The 16,358-nt window shown below is 38.3% G+C and overlaps 1 protein-coding gene across 1 annotated transcript in view; it reads right to left on the bottom strand.

The window, feature by feature from the left end:
* ZNF804B (zinc finger protein 804B) overlaps positions 1-16,358 on the bottom strand; it is a 576,688-nt gene that overhangs the window by 68,504 nt on the left and 491,826 nt on the right. The window contains exon 2 of the mRNA XM_043968609.1: positions 7,267-7,410. Coding sequence (XP_043824544.1) covers positions 7,267-7,410 — 144 coding nt within the window. The remainder of the gene's footprint in view (positions 1-7,266; positions 7,411-16,358) is intronic.

The following is a 16,358-nucleotide window of genomic DNA, read 5'->3' on the forward strand; positions in this document are numbered from 1 at the left end:
AAGGACAGAATACATAAATTTAAAGACTTAAGGAAGAAATTATTTTCTACCACTGTCCCCTCCACTCCTCTCCCCTCCACCCCCAGCCAAAGGTATCATCTAGTAAATACACGGGGGATGGAGAGAGGACAAAGCAAGTGAACCTATAGTAAATTAAGAGCAAATGAATCTGACTTCAGAAAAGCCAATAGAAATGCACCTACTATAAAGTAAAGAAAACAATTCAAAACCAGAACCTAACATATGTTCATTTACATTGGAAGCAAAAGGTGGATGAAGAGGGGATTATCACTACAAGGTAGCTAACAGACTTGGTTCAGGAATAGATGTTCAACTAGAAACACTGTTAATAGTCTACTGATTTCCCTCCCCCCACCTTTATTCTCAAAGGTAGGCTTGTTAGACTGAAGGCAGAAGCATGCCTATGTTGCTGCTTATCTTGAATTCTTTCCCAAATTTTCACCTATCCACATCTTACTCATCCTTCAAAGTTGAGCTCAATTTCCATCTTTTCCATGAAGGCTTCCTGTGTTACCTTTAGCTAACTGTGATCTCTTCTTTCTCACTCATTGTCTTACTAACTTGGCAGCAAAATATAAACGGCTTTGATATATTGCTGTCTTGCTATTCCATTCTTAGATTTCTACTAAACTCTTCAAAATAAACTAGAAGACTGTTTGGTGAAGACATTGGAGAGAGGATCCTAGATCAATCACAAGCTAAATGGTCTTTGTGGTTTTTCTGAATCTGAGCTTCTCTGATTGGGTATTAACACATTTCCTGTTGCCTCTTCCACTTTTAGCACCAAACTATATCACTGAAGGGTTTATGGCTTATAATAGTTGGGTTCTGTTCATTCCATTATTGTAGTTTTATTACCCGACTGAACACCTTATATAGATCATCACGGACTTCTTCCAGATCCTTACACCCTATAAGTACTCAAAACTTTTAAGGTTTTGTTTGTTTGTTTGTTTTTTTGTGAGGCAATTGGGGTTAAGTGACTTGCCCAGGGTCACACAAGCTGGTAAGTGTTAAGTGTCTGAGGCCGAATTTGAACTCAGGTCCTTCTGAATCCAGGGCCGGTGCTCTATCCACTGCACCACCTAGCTGCCTCAAAACTTTTAAGTTTTAAGGAGCAGGATCATAGAAGAAGGATACAAACATCACTAATCTTAAACAATGATAGGAGAGGTACTATTCTTATGTTTTAAAGGACTAATATACTATTCAATTCAGGCATTGTGGAACTGTAACAAAACAAAAGTCAATATGGTATGAGATAACTGGGAAATGGGTTAAAAACAACATAGAATGGAACAGAGTAAAGAAAAATCATAGGCAAAGATTTTTTAAATATCTTCAGGATGCAAGAAAATAGAATATATCCAAAATACTGTATAAACAATGGGATCACTAATATTAGATGATGTTTTCCAGGGAAAATTTAAAATAATAAATGTTTAATTGTATAACAGAAATATATTAGTGAGGGAATTGGGATACCAAAAGAACAAATCTAATAAAATCCAAAGATGGATCTACTAGAAAAATGTAGGAGATTTAAAAAAAAAAAAAAAGAAACTGAACCAGTTGTCTACTTAAAAGAAGAAATAGTTCAGGGCATGAACAAATATAATAGATCTTATTTTCATCTCTAGGACTATATTTGGTGATTTCTCATAGTTCCACCTTCGTTTCACACATAGAGAAAGCAATCAGAAGGAAGAGACTAAAAGTAACATCCAAATTCATAGGGACCAGAGGCATGCTTATGAACCCTGCTCCAAGTACTAGCAGTAGATGCTTATTTTTCCTGGTCTAAGGCTAAGTGGAAAATATGTTGACAACTAGTAGTGTGATTCATTTATTTTATCAAAAACTGTGATTGGTTGTCTACTGTATGTAAGACAGTATGCTAAGAAAACAAACAAAAAAACCCAAAACTTCACAATTTCTTTTAGCTTTCCAGACTGTCTTATTTGTGTTGTTGTTGTTGTTGTCGTTGTTCAGTTGTGTGTGACTCTTTTTGACACCATTTGGGGCTCTCTTTGCAAAGATACTGCAGTAGTTTGCCATTCCTTCTCCAGTTTATTTTACAGATGAGGAAACTGAGGCAAACAGGGTTAACTGACTTGTCCAGGATCATACAGCTAATAAGTATCTAAGGCAAAATTTGAATTCAAGACCCGGCATTCCGAGTTCAGTACTCTATCCACTGTACCACCTAGAAACATTCATGAATTTGCAAGTGGGACACCTACATTAGAATCCTGCCTCTGACGTTTAAAAGCTCTGTGACACTAAGCTTTTGTGACACTGTATTAGGTAGCAAAAAAAGAACTTTAGATTTTCTTTCCTTCCTTCCTCCCTTCCTCCTTTTCTTTCCTTCCTTCCTTCCCTCCTTCCTTCCTCCTTTCCTTCTTTCCTTGTTCCCTCCCTCCCTTCCATTTTTATTTAGTCCCTTAAAGCTTCCCAGTAATGGGATGGGTTAGCCTTTCCAATGGTAAGGTGTTCATTGCTAGAAGTATTCGAGCAGAAGTGAGATGACGTACAAGGAATTCTTGCGGCAAGTGAGAGTTTAACTTCTATAACCAAAGGATCATCTTTACTACCAATATTCCATCAATTGGTTTTTACCTAATTAGCACAAATTATAATTCAACCCATCTTATCCCCTTGAATCAATTGAAAGCCAATTTGATAGTACAGCAAGAGCCAAATTAAAGGAGATAGTTTTACCTTGCTTAGTATAGTGCCTTGACTATAGTAAACAATCAACAAATATTTGTTGAATGAATAAAAAAAAACAAGACTCCTAATACTAGGAAAAGACACTTTGTTCATGTAACCCCATCCTAGACTTAGATACAGAACCTTTCACGCCCTTATACCTTCTAAGATGAAGCTTCCTAGTCCTTCACTTTAAAAGGCCATAGAGGCACAAGGAGCAAAACACCCCCCCCCACCTCCAGACTGAGGCATCCCAGGGTAGGGTTCCAGATTATAACAGGCTCCATCACTTCTGATTTGTTAGAGGCCTGTGCTTTATATACCAGCTGCAGAGCCAAGAAGCAGATCAGAGACAGAGCCATTCAGTTTCACTATATAATCTGTTCATCCATTGCTATTGTTTTAAATGGAAATACAAAGGCAAGATAGTCCAGCCTCAAGACAGTCTCATACACCTCTCTGATTCAAACACTGAACCAGACATCAACCGGGGGAGACAAGATCATGCATGGTCGTGTCTCAACTCAAAATGAGTCATAATAAATGACAACAGAAATCATGAACTAATTCCAAACCCCCCAGTTTATCCCAGTTCATGGGACTGAATTCCTCCTCCAGGTCATGGGTCACTCTCCCCTGGAATCAGTACACTGAAACAGGACCTCTTTTGTGCTAAATCTTTCCAAGCAGACCAGCATGGGGAGAACACATGTTTTAAGAATGGACCAGTTTGAATTTTGAGAGAAGCCTGACACAGAAATGAACTACTTGAGAGGGAAAACAAATCCTTTTCTGAGTCAAATGGAGATTATAGGGATTAGCTTCATATGTGGAGAAGCTGAAGGTGAATGGATTCTGTATTATGACAGACAGTTTTAGATACTAATTGAACAGGAGCTGAGGCAGTTGATTTTTCTAATTTGAGATGAAGCAGACTTTGTACTGGGCAGAGAGGGACTTCTGTCACTCCTGAGTATGGTGACGATTTGTTTGAGCATTATCCAGATTTGTAGTTACACTCAGAAGAACTTTATGGCTTGTAGGTTGCCTCGTAAGGAATTAATATTTATTGTTATGTTAACTGTGTTAATAGTTACCCAAGTGTTCTTTTTCCAGGTGGTTCCTTTAATTTATATACAAGTTCAGTTTTCTTTAATAATAGAGTGCAATATTGACAGGTGAATTAATTTAATGAAGAACTCACACTAAAGAGCTAAAAAACCAAGGGACTACTTAGAAAGTATTTGCAATTTGTAGAGGGACCAACAAAAATTAGGCTTTATCCTTTTGTTTTCCTTGTGAAACTTCATAACCTGGGTTCATAGCCGCATAAAATTCAAAAAAAATCAATTTTTAGTATCGGATTACTAAATGTACCAGCTGCTTAAAGTGAAAGCTATAACTTCCAAAAATAAAAAAATGATTTCTATGTATCCAATCTATAATTATAATAAAAACTATTTTTTTAAAAAAACTGAAGTAAAATCCTTGAAACCCTTGTGTTTAATATGAGTTTGCATCCCAGTTACCCACTTCAATTAAATTCAGTAAACATTTATCAGGTGTCAAACATTTATCAGTGTCTGTGCCTACACTGAAGATACAAAAGTAGTTAAGTGATAGTCCCTGACCTCAAGGGGTTTACACTCTAATGAAGGAGATAACATACACACCAATATAAACAAAACAAGGTATAAATAGGATAAATAGGAAACAATGAAAAGAAGGAAAGCACTAGAATTAAGAAGGGTTAGGGAAGGCTCCCTGTAGGAGGTGGGATTTTAGTTGGGACTTAAAGGAAGCCAGGGAGGTCAGTAGTTGGACCAAAGGAGGGAGAACTTTCCAAGCATGGGGGGGAAGGGCAGCCCAAAAGAATGCCCAGAGCTGAGAGATGGAGGGTCATGTTCATGGAAGAGCCAGGAGGGTAGTGTCACTGGACTGAAGAGTATGTATTGGGTGGGAGCTTGGGGTGGGGGTTGGAGGTTAAGGGGTTAAGGTGTGAGAAGGCTGGAAAAGCAGAAAGGGGCTAGGTTATGAATGGCCTTGAATGCCAAACAGAACATTTCGCATCTGTTCCTGGAAGCAATAGGGAGCCAATGCAGTTTATTGAGTAGAGGGTAATATGATCACACTTGTGTTTTAGGAGAATCACTTTAGTGGCTGAATGGAGGCTAGATTAGGGTGGGGAGAGACTTGAGACAGACAGACCCACCAACAGTCTGTCGGAGTCATTGAGACAGCAGAGGATGAGAATCTGTACTAGAGGCATGGCAGGGTCACAGGAGACAAGAGGGGCCATATTGGAGAAAATGAGAGTCATGCTACCTACGTCTCACAGTTTTAAGGATAGCTTTTTGCAAACATTAACATACTGTCGAAATAGGTAGTAGTACTATTAATCAAAGCTGAATTGAATATACAGACTAGATTAGCATGCAATTGCTAGCTCATGATTATCTTCAAAAGGTTTGTCCATAGTTTTAAGGACTTTCTATTATTTTGGTACCAAACCTTTGTGTTTCCTGTAATCTAGTCACAAGAATCCTCTGAATTCTCCAGGCAGCCATACTGATTTTTTTTCTCAATCCCTTCCATATCTCAGATCAAGTTAGAAACTTCTTACTAAATAATTCCCCAGATGTTCCCTAACTTAACATTAGATAAAATCTTGGAGGAAGAAAGAGAAATGAAGTAGTTAGATCAGTACAGAGTGGTCCACGTCTAGCCTCTCCCTTCCCAGGTCACAGGAAAAAAATCAGGAATGAAATGCTCTAATGCTTCAATAGCTCTGTACTGGAAATGCCAGCAACTGTCATTTGAGGTTGGGTATTCCAAACAGATTTCACTTTTTTATAAGACACCAAGTCTTAAGCCTACAATGACCCCTGCCTTGAGCACAAAGAAGGACTAGGAACTCATCCTCTGCCCTGAACATGCATGAACTCCCTCCTTTTCATTTCTTGCTCAGGGATTGATAATCAAATCAACACTACGAGTGGATCTGTGAAGGGCTGACAAACTTCTTCCAGGTAGCTCCACACAGAATCTCCATTATTCTGAGTTTTAGGTTGTCTGGACTAAAATTCCTTTCCCTATTTCAGTTTTCTGAGGTCCTTATCCTGCTCTCCCTTCCAAAATCCTCATTCTGTTGTTAAGAAATTGTCCTTTCATTTAGACATGTGTTTTCTACTCCTCATTAGATATTCTGTTAGATAATACTCTGCTATAATAATTAGCTTATTTTAAACCTAGAGACAATATAGTGGTCCCTTAGGCCCATGGGATTTCATCTTCTTTTGCTTTCTAGAGTGTATTTTAGATTTTTTAAAAAAATTATTGTTATTGCTCTGAGCCTCCAGGAAAATTCCTAACATTTGATCAGAGGTTAGGTGCTCTGTATTAATATACATTTATATCTACAAATAACCCCTGGCCTCTCTGTGGTTAAGGGAAAATTCATGTTACAGGGAATGTTTGGATAGGAAGCATTAGATTATATTACCACCTCTATCGATAGGCACCAAGAGGAAAACCTGGAGAAAGAGGAGACTTTTTTTTTTTTAACTTCCATCAGTCTCCAATTATGTAGGTACAATTGGTGGAGTCAGCCTGGGTCTGAGATATCCATAGAACTGATGTTGATAATGCCGAATATGCCCCTTCTCTTCCTTAGCTCAGTCTTACCTATTCTTTCCCTTTGTGTTGGTTAAAGCTAGGTGGCCTTTTCTTTCTGATTCAACTCTGGAAGTCTTTACTTCCCTCTACTAGAGAATCCCTGATTATTAGATAGTTCTTAAATTTACACAAATTCCTCAGGGCATGTCACACTCCCCTAAATAGGTTGGGTGGATTCAAGGAGGCAGATAGATTGTGCTTACTCTTATTTCTGACTGACTAATTCAATCAAATGTTGTTCTTACTTAACAAAGATGATTATTTTTCAGTGGAATGGGATGATGGTGTCTCTCTTCTCCACCCCCCCTCCCATAGTCTCTATTTTTTTTTAAATGTTTATACATGTTTCTCTTGATAAATTCTTTTTTTTTTTTTTTTTTTTAGTGAGGCAACTGGGGTTAAGTGACTTGTACAGGGTCACACAGCTAGTAAGTGTTAAGTGTCTAAGGCCGGATTTGAACTCAGGTACTCCTGACTCCAGGGCCGGTGTTCTATCCACTGTGCCACCTAGCTGCCCCTTGATAAATTCTTTAAGGGAAGGGACTGCATATTTGACAACTCTGGCTTAATGAAAAGGACCAAAGAATCATCCCACCTACCTTAAAATTCTAAATTTCTTTAGTTGGGTCTATTGAGGACTTCTGTAAATCACACCTTATTGCAAAAGGACCATCCCATTTGAAAACATTTGTCAGCCAACATGACATATGATTAGAAAAATCAAACTCAACAGGGTTTCTAAGACAAAGGTATACAGTGTTTTCTTCAGCAATTTTCATATAAAGAAAAAGTTTGCCAGCTTTGATGGAGGCCTGAACTGGTTAGTAAAAATGGCAGTTACACTCCATGTCAACTTACCTGCTTGTGGGCATGGTCGTAAGAATTGATGTGATTATCAAACTCCTGATGTTTGTGGTATTGCTTGTCACACAACTCACAGTAAAAGTTGGCCTTGACATCTTCCAGGGCTTTGGCTGTGGTCTTCTCCTTTTCGGCATCATCCTGAAAAGACAAAGGTTCTGGTTAGGGTTCTCATTAACTTTCCGGAACCCTGATCTCAGATGAATGGCCTGAATGGCTAACTGGGCTTTAATGAGAATTTGTACAATGGACGATCACTCCAAAAAAACTCCGAATAATGCCATAGGAGAATTTGTACAGTGGTAAGACTCAATGGACACTTGAGATCACCTTCTAGGGGTTCACTGTTCTAGAAACCTATAACAATGGAAAAATGGACCAGATCAACCCCATCTGGGGTTTTCTTGACACAGATACTGGAGTAGTTTGCCATTTCCTTCTCCACCTCATTTGGCAGATGAGGAAACAGGCAAACAGGGTTAAGTGACTTGCCCAGGGTCACACAGCTCATATATATTTGAGGCCAGATTTCAACACCGGAAGATGAATCTGCCTGATTCTAGGCCCAGCACTCTATGTACTATGGTGCCACCTAGTTGCCTACTATATCCTGTATCTGTCTTATTTGCACATAGTTATTTGAAGGTGGTCATCCCCATTAGACTGTGAGCTCCTTGAGAGCAGGGGTTGGGTGTTTCTTTTGTATTTCCAACACTACACTGTATTATCATGTAAAAACACTTAATAATGCTTATATACTTTACTTGTACTTCTGCTCCAGTCAGTCCCTTTCCCTTTCTACACCTAACTTATCACCCTTGCTCCTATAGTCTCCTTCTTACATGCACTATTTATTTATTTATTTATTTATTTTTAGTGAGGCAATTGGGGTTAAGTGACTTGCCCAGGGTCACACAGCTAGTAAGTGTTATGTGTCTGAGGCCGGATTTGAACTCAGGTACTCCTGACTCCAGGGTGGTGCTCTATCCACTGAGGCACCTAGCTGCCCCTAAATATATTTTGTTTTGATAACAACCTAAAATCCCCAACATATTGTTTTTTTGGTTTTTTGTTTGATTGTTTTTTGTGGGGCAATGGGGATTAAGGGACTTGCCCAGGGTCACACAGCCAGTAGGCTGTGTCAAATGTCTGACCTCAAATGTCTGACCTCAAATGTCTGAGGTCAGATTTGAACTCAGGTACTCCTGAATCCAGGGCCAGCGCTTTAATCACTGCGCCATCTAACTGCACCCCTTACATGCATTATTAACAAATTAATTCGGTATAGAAAACTCTACGTTGAGGAACCTCCTTCTTCCAATGCAGCACCTTCTCTGCAAGTTACAGAAAGAGCTGCTGAGAACAAAGCAAAAGCAATGACTCAGGGGCAGCTAGGTGGTGCAGTGGATAAAGCCCTGGTCCTGGATTCAGGAAGGACCTCAGTTCAAATCGAGCCTCACACACTTGACACTTACTAGCTGCATGACCCTGGGCAAGTCACTTAACCCTCATTGCCCCAACAAGGACAACAACAACAACAACAAAACAAAATAAACAAAACAAAGAAAAAAGAAAAGAAAAGTAATGACTCAACCAGCCTTACACAGTCAGTATTTGGTAGTAGTGACACAAACCCAGGTCTTCATGGCTTCAGGGCCAATTCTCTATATATTATGCACCATACTGCCTCTATATTTGCCCTTTTGGAGTACAGATTCTGATCAATTGATCTAGCTAGGTAGCTATCTAGCTAGCTACCTATCTAATACTCATTTTATACCAGTGTGCTAGGGGCCGGGGATAAAAAAAAGAGAAAAACAGTCCTTGCTTCTAAGAAGCTTATATTCTATTAGGAGAGGCAAATATTTGTATGTATATGGATATTATAAATATGTACAAGATACAAGGATTTTTTCTGTGTGTGTGTGTGTGTGTGTGTGTGTGTGTGTGTGGGAGCAAGAGGATTAGGAAAGACCTGATATAAAACGTGACAGTACAGATTCTAAGAAGCTTCAATGAAAAAGGAAGTATGTTCTAGACTTATAAGATAGCCAGAGCAAGGAAACATCCATCCGTCCGTCCGTCCATCCATCCATCCATCCATCCATCCATCCATCCATCCATCCATCCATCCATCCATCCATCCATCTATCCATTCATCCATCCATGTGTCTGTGCCTGTCTTTCTGTCTGTCTGTTCATCTGTCTATCTGTTCTAATCTGAATCTATGATTCTATGATGTAAAGAACTCTCATTGTTGAGACTCATTTCACCAATGAATACTCACCATTCATCTAAAACTTAAGAGTATAAGAAAATGGTTTCAGTCACTGAGAGATTACTGTAAATAACCTGCCCATGATCACATGGCCAGTATGTGTCAGTCAAGAAGATTTAAGTTCAAGCCCTACCTCTAAGACTCTCTGGGCTATGCAAATTAATATTTTTCTGTAAACAAATGACCCTTCTGATATTCAGTTTTAGGTAGAATATGTAATGGGAGAAGAGTAGAGAAAGAGAAAGCTTCACATTCCCTATTTCCAACTAAAATATAAGCCTCTTGCCTTCTTCTCTTCTGCTCTCTAAGGGAAGGTGTGACCACTGTCATACTGGAAATTCCTTTGGCCTGTGGGTTAGACAAGATGTTCCTTTTAATTCTCAAATGTATAATTTTACTATTTTATTTTTGTGTCTGTATCTCTAACACCTAGCACAGTACCTTGACCGTAGTATAGGGATAATATTTTTTCAATTTGTCAGTTGATTTGAAAAATAAAAAAAGAAGCCATGAAGTAATACTTTCCAAATATAAGGTTTTTACATGGATTCTCCTGATACTGTTATTAACCCCCTACTTGTTTTTAATCTAGTCTAGAAGAGATGTTTTAGTAGCTTATTTTAGTAGCTTATTTTTAAATTAAAAGAAAACTTCTTGTTAACCATTCTTACTTATTCATAAAATGGTTGAAAAGTGAATTATTAAATTAGTTTGAGAGTTTTCTAAAAAATAATTTTTTAAATAATTTGATTACAGTGGTTCTTTTTCATTTTGTAAATTGATGTGAATTCTTTAGTCATTACATTCCACAATTAATGTTTTGGAAGTGTAGGGCTATTTATAGAATCATAGATTTGAAAACAGAAGGAATTGTAGAAGACATCTATTACAACCCCATCATTTTACAGATGAAGAAACTGAGGTTCTCAGTGACATCAAGTTCATACAAGATCGTACATAAGTCACGATTCAACCTTCTGACTCAGTATCATAGAGAAACAAAAGAATCATGCCAGAATTCCCTGTTAAGGATTGAGTATACAGAACTATAGGATCTTTGACTAAATTATTCACTTTTTCTTCAAAGTATCAAGTCATATAGACAAAAAAAAAGAATTTCTGACAGCCTCTGGTAGTAGAAATATCAGATTTCAGTTTGGGGTTGTCCCATCAACTCATTGAATGACCTTGGGTAAGACTCTTTGCAATGCTGTTTGTTAATCTCCTCATTAATGAAATAGAACCAATACTATTCAAACCATCTCTTCCCTCAAAGAAAAAGCAAGAGGAATAATCACATTGTTCCAAACAATTATGAAACCTATAAAACTCCTGAGCCCCTTGGAGACTTCAGAGATACAAGGTAGAGGTATCATTTCCAGTGATACTGAATATGTGCTCAGATTATGAAACTGAAGTAGCTGGAAATCAATTTCTGTACTTCATATCTCTTTGATGATAATGCCAGCTCAGAGCTTTGAGGATTGAATTCATATTCCTTACATGAAAGCCCAAATTTGACCTTTCACTCTTATGTTCAAGGGACTACTTCGAGAATTCCGGTATAATCTAACTTGGTCTATTATCTTGGCTCCCCAACAAAACTACTTGCGCGCGCGTTCTCTCTCTCTCTCTCTCTCTCTCTCTCTCTCTCTCTCTCTCTCTCTCTCTCTCTCTCTCTCTCTCTCTCTCTTCAACCCTCCATCCCTCTCCACTCCCCCCCCACATTTAGAATTTGAAACAATTCTCTCTTCTGCTACAATTTACTCTGGAAAGGGATTAGCTAAAGGAAACTAAGGAAGTCTAGCTATGGAGAACAGTGTAGAAAGGGGGAGGAAAAGGAAAGGAAAGGGGAAGGGACCAAAGATTTTGGAGACAACTAAGAGAAAAACAACAGAAATTAGAAGGGTCTAAAGATCAAGGTGAAAAGCCAAAGTAAAAAGCAGCTCACAAGAAGATAAATTGGGAGAGAGGCTTGTTAAGCTGGAAGGAAAAGGTGGGGGGAATGAATAAAAACTCTGAGGACGTAAAGGAAGAAAAATGAACCAAAATTTCCTGGTCAAATAGATAATTCTGAGGACTCATTAGGTGTCATAGAACAATAGCATTAAGAAATTCCAGAAGGAGGAAGGAAGGAAGGAAGGGAGAGGGAGGGAGGGAAGAATAGAGGAGATAAAGAAAGCAGGGAGGAAGGAAGGAAAGAATTAAAGGACTGTATAAGGAATCAAATTTAATTGGAAATGAACTCATAAAAATAGAAATAAAAATAGAAAAGGGCCCACATGTACAAAAATATTTATAGCAGCTCTTTTTGTGATGGCAAAGAATTGGAAATTGAGGGGATACCTATCAATTGGGGAATGGCTAAAAAAAAGTCATGGTATATGAATGTAATGGAATACTATTGTGCTATAAGAAATAATGAGCAGGTAGATTTCAGAAAAACCTGGAAAGAGTTACATGAACTGATGCTGAGTAAAGTAAGCAGAATCAGAATATTATACACAGTAAAAGCAACTTTCTGTAATGATTGCTTCTCAGCAATAAATGATTCAGACAATTTCAAAGGACTCATGATGGAAAATGCTCTCCACATCCAGGGAGAGAACTATGAAATGTGCATGTAGATTGAAGCATAGCATTTTCACTTTTGGGGGTTGTTTTTTGTTTTTTGTTTCTTTCTCATGGTTTTTCCCTTTTGTTCTTATTTTTTTCTCACAACATGACTAATGTGGACATATGTTTAACATGATTGAACTATATAACCTATATCAGATTGCATGCTGTCCTGGGAAAGGGATAGGGAAGGAAGAAAAATTTGGAACTCAAAATCTTACAGAAATAAATGTGGGAATCTACTTTAATATGTAATTGGGAAAAATAAAATGCTATTAAGTGAAAAATAGTTTTTAAAAGGAAACTAGAGAGCTTAATAAATGCAGTAGTAAAAATAATAAAGGTCACAGAGTACAGAACTTATAATTTTTGACTGACATTCTCACCAAAGACATGGAAGCTTTTAAAGTAGAAATAATATTTGGAACACAAAAATTCAGAAACTGAAGAAAATTTGGCAATAACAAAGATGCAACAATGTTAAAAGAATTCAAGAAATATTGTTCATGATGTTCATGTGTTTTGAAACCAAAATATTATATCCATAGCCAAGTAATAATTCCATTCCAAGGAGATATTTCTAACTTGTTGAGGGGGAATGAGAAGAACTGAGTTTAAATCTATTGTTAATTATCTGTGTGACCTTAAGCAGCAGTATGCTGGAAGTGGGTCTGAAAACCCTTTGTTAAATTTTCAGCATGACCATTTACACCATAGACATTTGCAAATACTACAAATAAGGGCTTCATTTATTGCTTTGTTCATTTCCTAGACTTAAGAAAGTTATAGAAAATGGTAATAATGCAGATTAAACTTTCAAAGGTGTTGTTTGAACTTTTTTCCCCCAGAGAGACAGGTGTTAAACATTCACCCCCTTCCTTAGGACCTCAGTTTCACTGAATTTATTAATTGATAGGGATGGACTTGATAATCTCTAAGGCCCTTCTATTTCTGACTGTGATGTGATAAAGCCCAAAGTTACATTGACATACCTCCCATAAATCACCCACGTTTGAAGCTGAGCCTTTATTCAGATGGAGAGCCTTTCACTCACACCAGTAAAACCATAGAATTTTAGACAGTGAAGGGGCCTTAAAAAACATCTAATCAACACCCTCATTTCATAGATGAGGAAAGTCAGGGTCTTGGCCATTAAAATACAGCTAGTCAGTGATAGGGTCGGGAATAGTATTCAGATCTCCTTTTTCCTAGTCTGGCATTCTTTCCCTAACCTCACCCCGCTGCTTTCTCTATGATTTCCCTTTTAATTGAGAACACAGAACTGGAACCCACTGGCTGATTTTCTAATTTACTCCAGGCATGCCTTTTTCCCTAGTGACCAGACTTTTAGCTTCTTGGGCTTGAAGGAAACATGGCCTTAATGATTTCCTAAACCTCAGGAAAAATCATGACACCTAAATTTGAGCCTACATACAAAAAACACTGAATACACGAAGGTTTCTGAGGACAGCAGGATTTAACGGCAGCTCATTTTTCCTTCTGAGAGTGACAGAATGCAGTTTCTGACTTTTCGGCAAGTTTCCAGAGCTTTGATTTTTTTTTTAATTCCCTGCTCATGGACTGACAATTAAACGCTTAGCGTTTGCTTGTGTAACTACATAAATCAGAGGATCTCTCTAATTGGCGGAGGTTGAACATCGGAGATTATTTTTGAGAAATATACATTGCGCTGAAACTGCTGTTCATCAGCATTCTCTCCCACCAACTCCATCTTCTTCAGTATAAATTAATACACAGCTCCTCTTCCAGGAAGACACTTTAGAAAAGGAGCAAGGCAGTTCCCAGGTGCACCCTAAGATAATCACAGAAGCAGCTATTGCCTTATTGCTTAATTATGCTTGTCTGCCACGGGGGAAAAAAAAGATATAATTTCCTGCTTGCTTATCGATCAAATACAGATGCTGCATCACACAAGTTTATAAAGGTCAAGGATTGCTTCCCCGAGTTGTTTAACAGGCAATGTAACAATGAATTGCACATAGGCAAATGAACTCCCATTTCCATAGCACTAGGACCAGTTCCTCTGAGCTGCAAAGAATACTGAGTACCTCTGTAAAGAGCCGCTAGACTCACTCCATTGGAGTTGGTCTCTGAAGGGTTTGCGATACACCGTTTGTAGTGAAAGAGAAAGAGAAGTGCTATGAGCTGGTTTACAATTTTGTCTCCTGATCAGGGTAGAGACTTCGCCCATCACAGGACAGCTTCTCTTCTCTTTCATTAGTAGCAAGGGAGGAGAGAGTATCCAAAGACTAGGAAAATGTGTTCCATGATAAATACAATACCCTCGTGTATCTTGCAGCATACAGAGCTGAAATTTAGGATGGCTAAAGGACAGGTGTGAGCCTTTAGGCAGTGGAATGGAATGAATGGAAGACTCTCAGTGGGCAGAACAATAACTAGGGTGGGACAATCACAGCCTTGACCTATGACAGATAATTTCAAGTCCACTGACAGCATCCCACTTCATCTACGGAAAGAGCTTCAACAAGTGTCCCAGGACCCTTTTCCCTGCCCACCATGAGGTCAAAGCAGTCTCACAGGAGAAATACTTCCTCCCCCTTCTGTGATACCTACAAACACTTCCTCCCTCAATCAATCAACATACACTTAAGTGACAGTTATCTGCAAAGCACTTGTGTTAGGAACTATGAGCTACTTGGCACAGGCAAAGAAAATACTGGTTATGGAGCTATTTGGCATCTCTTCTCTCACTTCCTCTCTGGCCCACAGAAGCAACTTTCTGTCCAAAGTTGGGCACCGGATAGGTTGGGCTGCTGAAGATCCTCTATCCTCAGTGCTATCAGAAATAAAAGGTAAATATGCAAGAAAGGGAGCTTATAGAATATGCTACCATGTGGGAGTGAGAAATGTGAAACCAAAATGGGTTTTCTTCCGGAAACCAGCAATACTGTCTCGTTTATAAAGATGGCAATTACCACCCCATCAATTCAGCCTACAGATTTGTATAATGGTAATGAATATAGACATGTTACATTCATCTAAATTGAATACATTTAAATGAATACATTCATTGTGCATTAGACAGGAAGTGCTTTCATTTAGCTGTTACTCCTGCTGTAACTGCTTATTGTGAAAATGCAATTAATAGTACCTGACATTTCATTTTCTAATATAAGGAAAATCAATGAAAAATGTCACACCGCTAAGTTTTCAAGAAAGTTACCACTGACATCTACTCAATTAGGAGCCATTTATTATATCCAACATTTGTAAGAGATATCTAATAGAGTGGTTGACCATTAAGGGAAGCTGACCTAGACATTGCTCAATTTTTGTTCCAAAAAGTGATTGCAAATATATCCTCCATTCATGCCCACATGGGTATTCTCATATATTTCTATAGAGCTGTGTCTCCAGTGTCAAACACGCCAAGCATGAGTCTGTAGATCTCTATGGCGACAGAGGAGTTAAAATAGTTAAAAGCCAATGATTTTACTTTTAGAGAAGAGCAAGACAGATAAAGGCCAAACAGGGCGGGCATTCCCTTTTTCTTTTGAATGCTGGTTTATCAGACCTGAGAATAAAGACGCTATATCTGGCCTGCTTGTTCTATAACAAGGGATGTTTAAAAAGTTATTGTGCTCACAAAGGCACCCCATTATTTCTAATTGGCTGTTCCAGGCTTCTACCGATTGAAATTCTAATAGGTAATTTACTTTCAGACTTTGAGAAAACTAGCAATTGTGGAAGAAATGTGTTCTATGCAAGTGCTATGGTTCAGATCTTGAAATATTAGCTTCATGCTGGGAAAATGGGTCCAAGTGGGGTAAGCCTATTTAAAGCAGGAGCTTTATTTGCTCAGAAAGGCATGCCTAGGGGCAAAAATGCAAACTATCAATTCCATAATCTCCATTTCCAGGTCTTGACCCCAATTTGATGTTACCTAGTGAAAACATGTATTACCTATCCTTCATCTATTAGCTATTCACATTCCTAGTAGGTTCTTGAAAAGCTTGTTATTATGTTATGGGGACTACTCAGAAAGGAGACCTGCATGTCAGTCTTGAGGATTTACAAGCACCTCTTATGGGGGGAAAAAGGTGGAGACTCATGTCAGACCAACTGTCTTAGTAATGGACAGACAGACAAGATCAAGTTCATCCAAGACTGCTGTGCAGGGAAGATATCTAAAAGCATCCCCATGGATAGCTG

This window comes from Dromiciops gliroides, chromosome 5, assembly GCF_019393635.1.
Source record: "Dromiciops gliroides isolate mDroGli1 chromosome 5, mDroGli1.pri, whole genome shotgun sequence".
In the NCBI taxonomy this organism is placed as follows: Eukaryota; Metazoa; Chordata; class Mammalia; order Microbiotheria; family Microbiotheriidae; genus Dromiciops; species Dromiciops gliroides.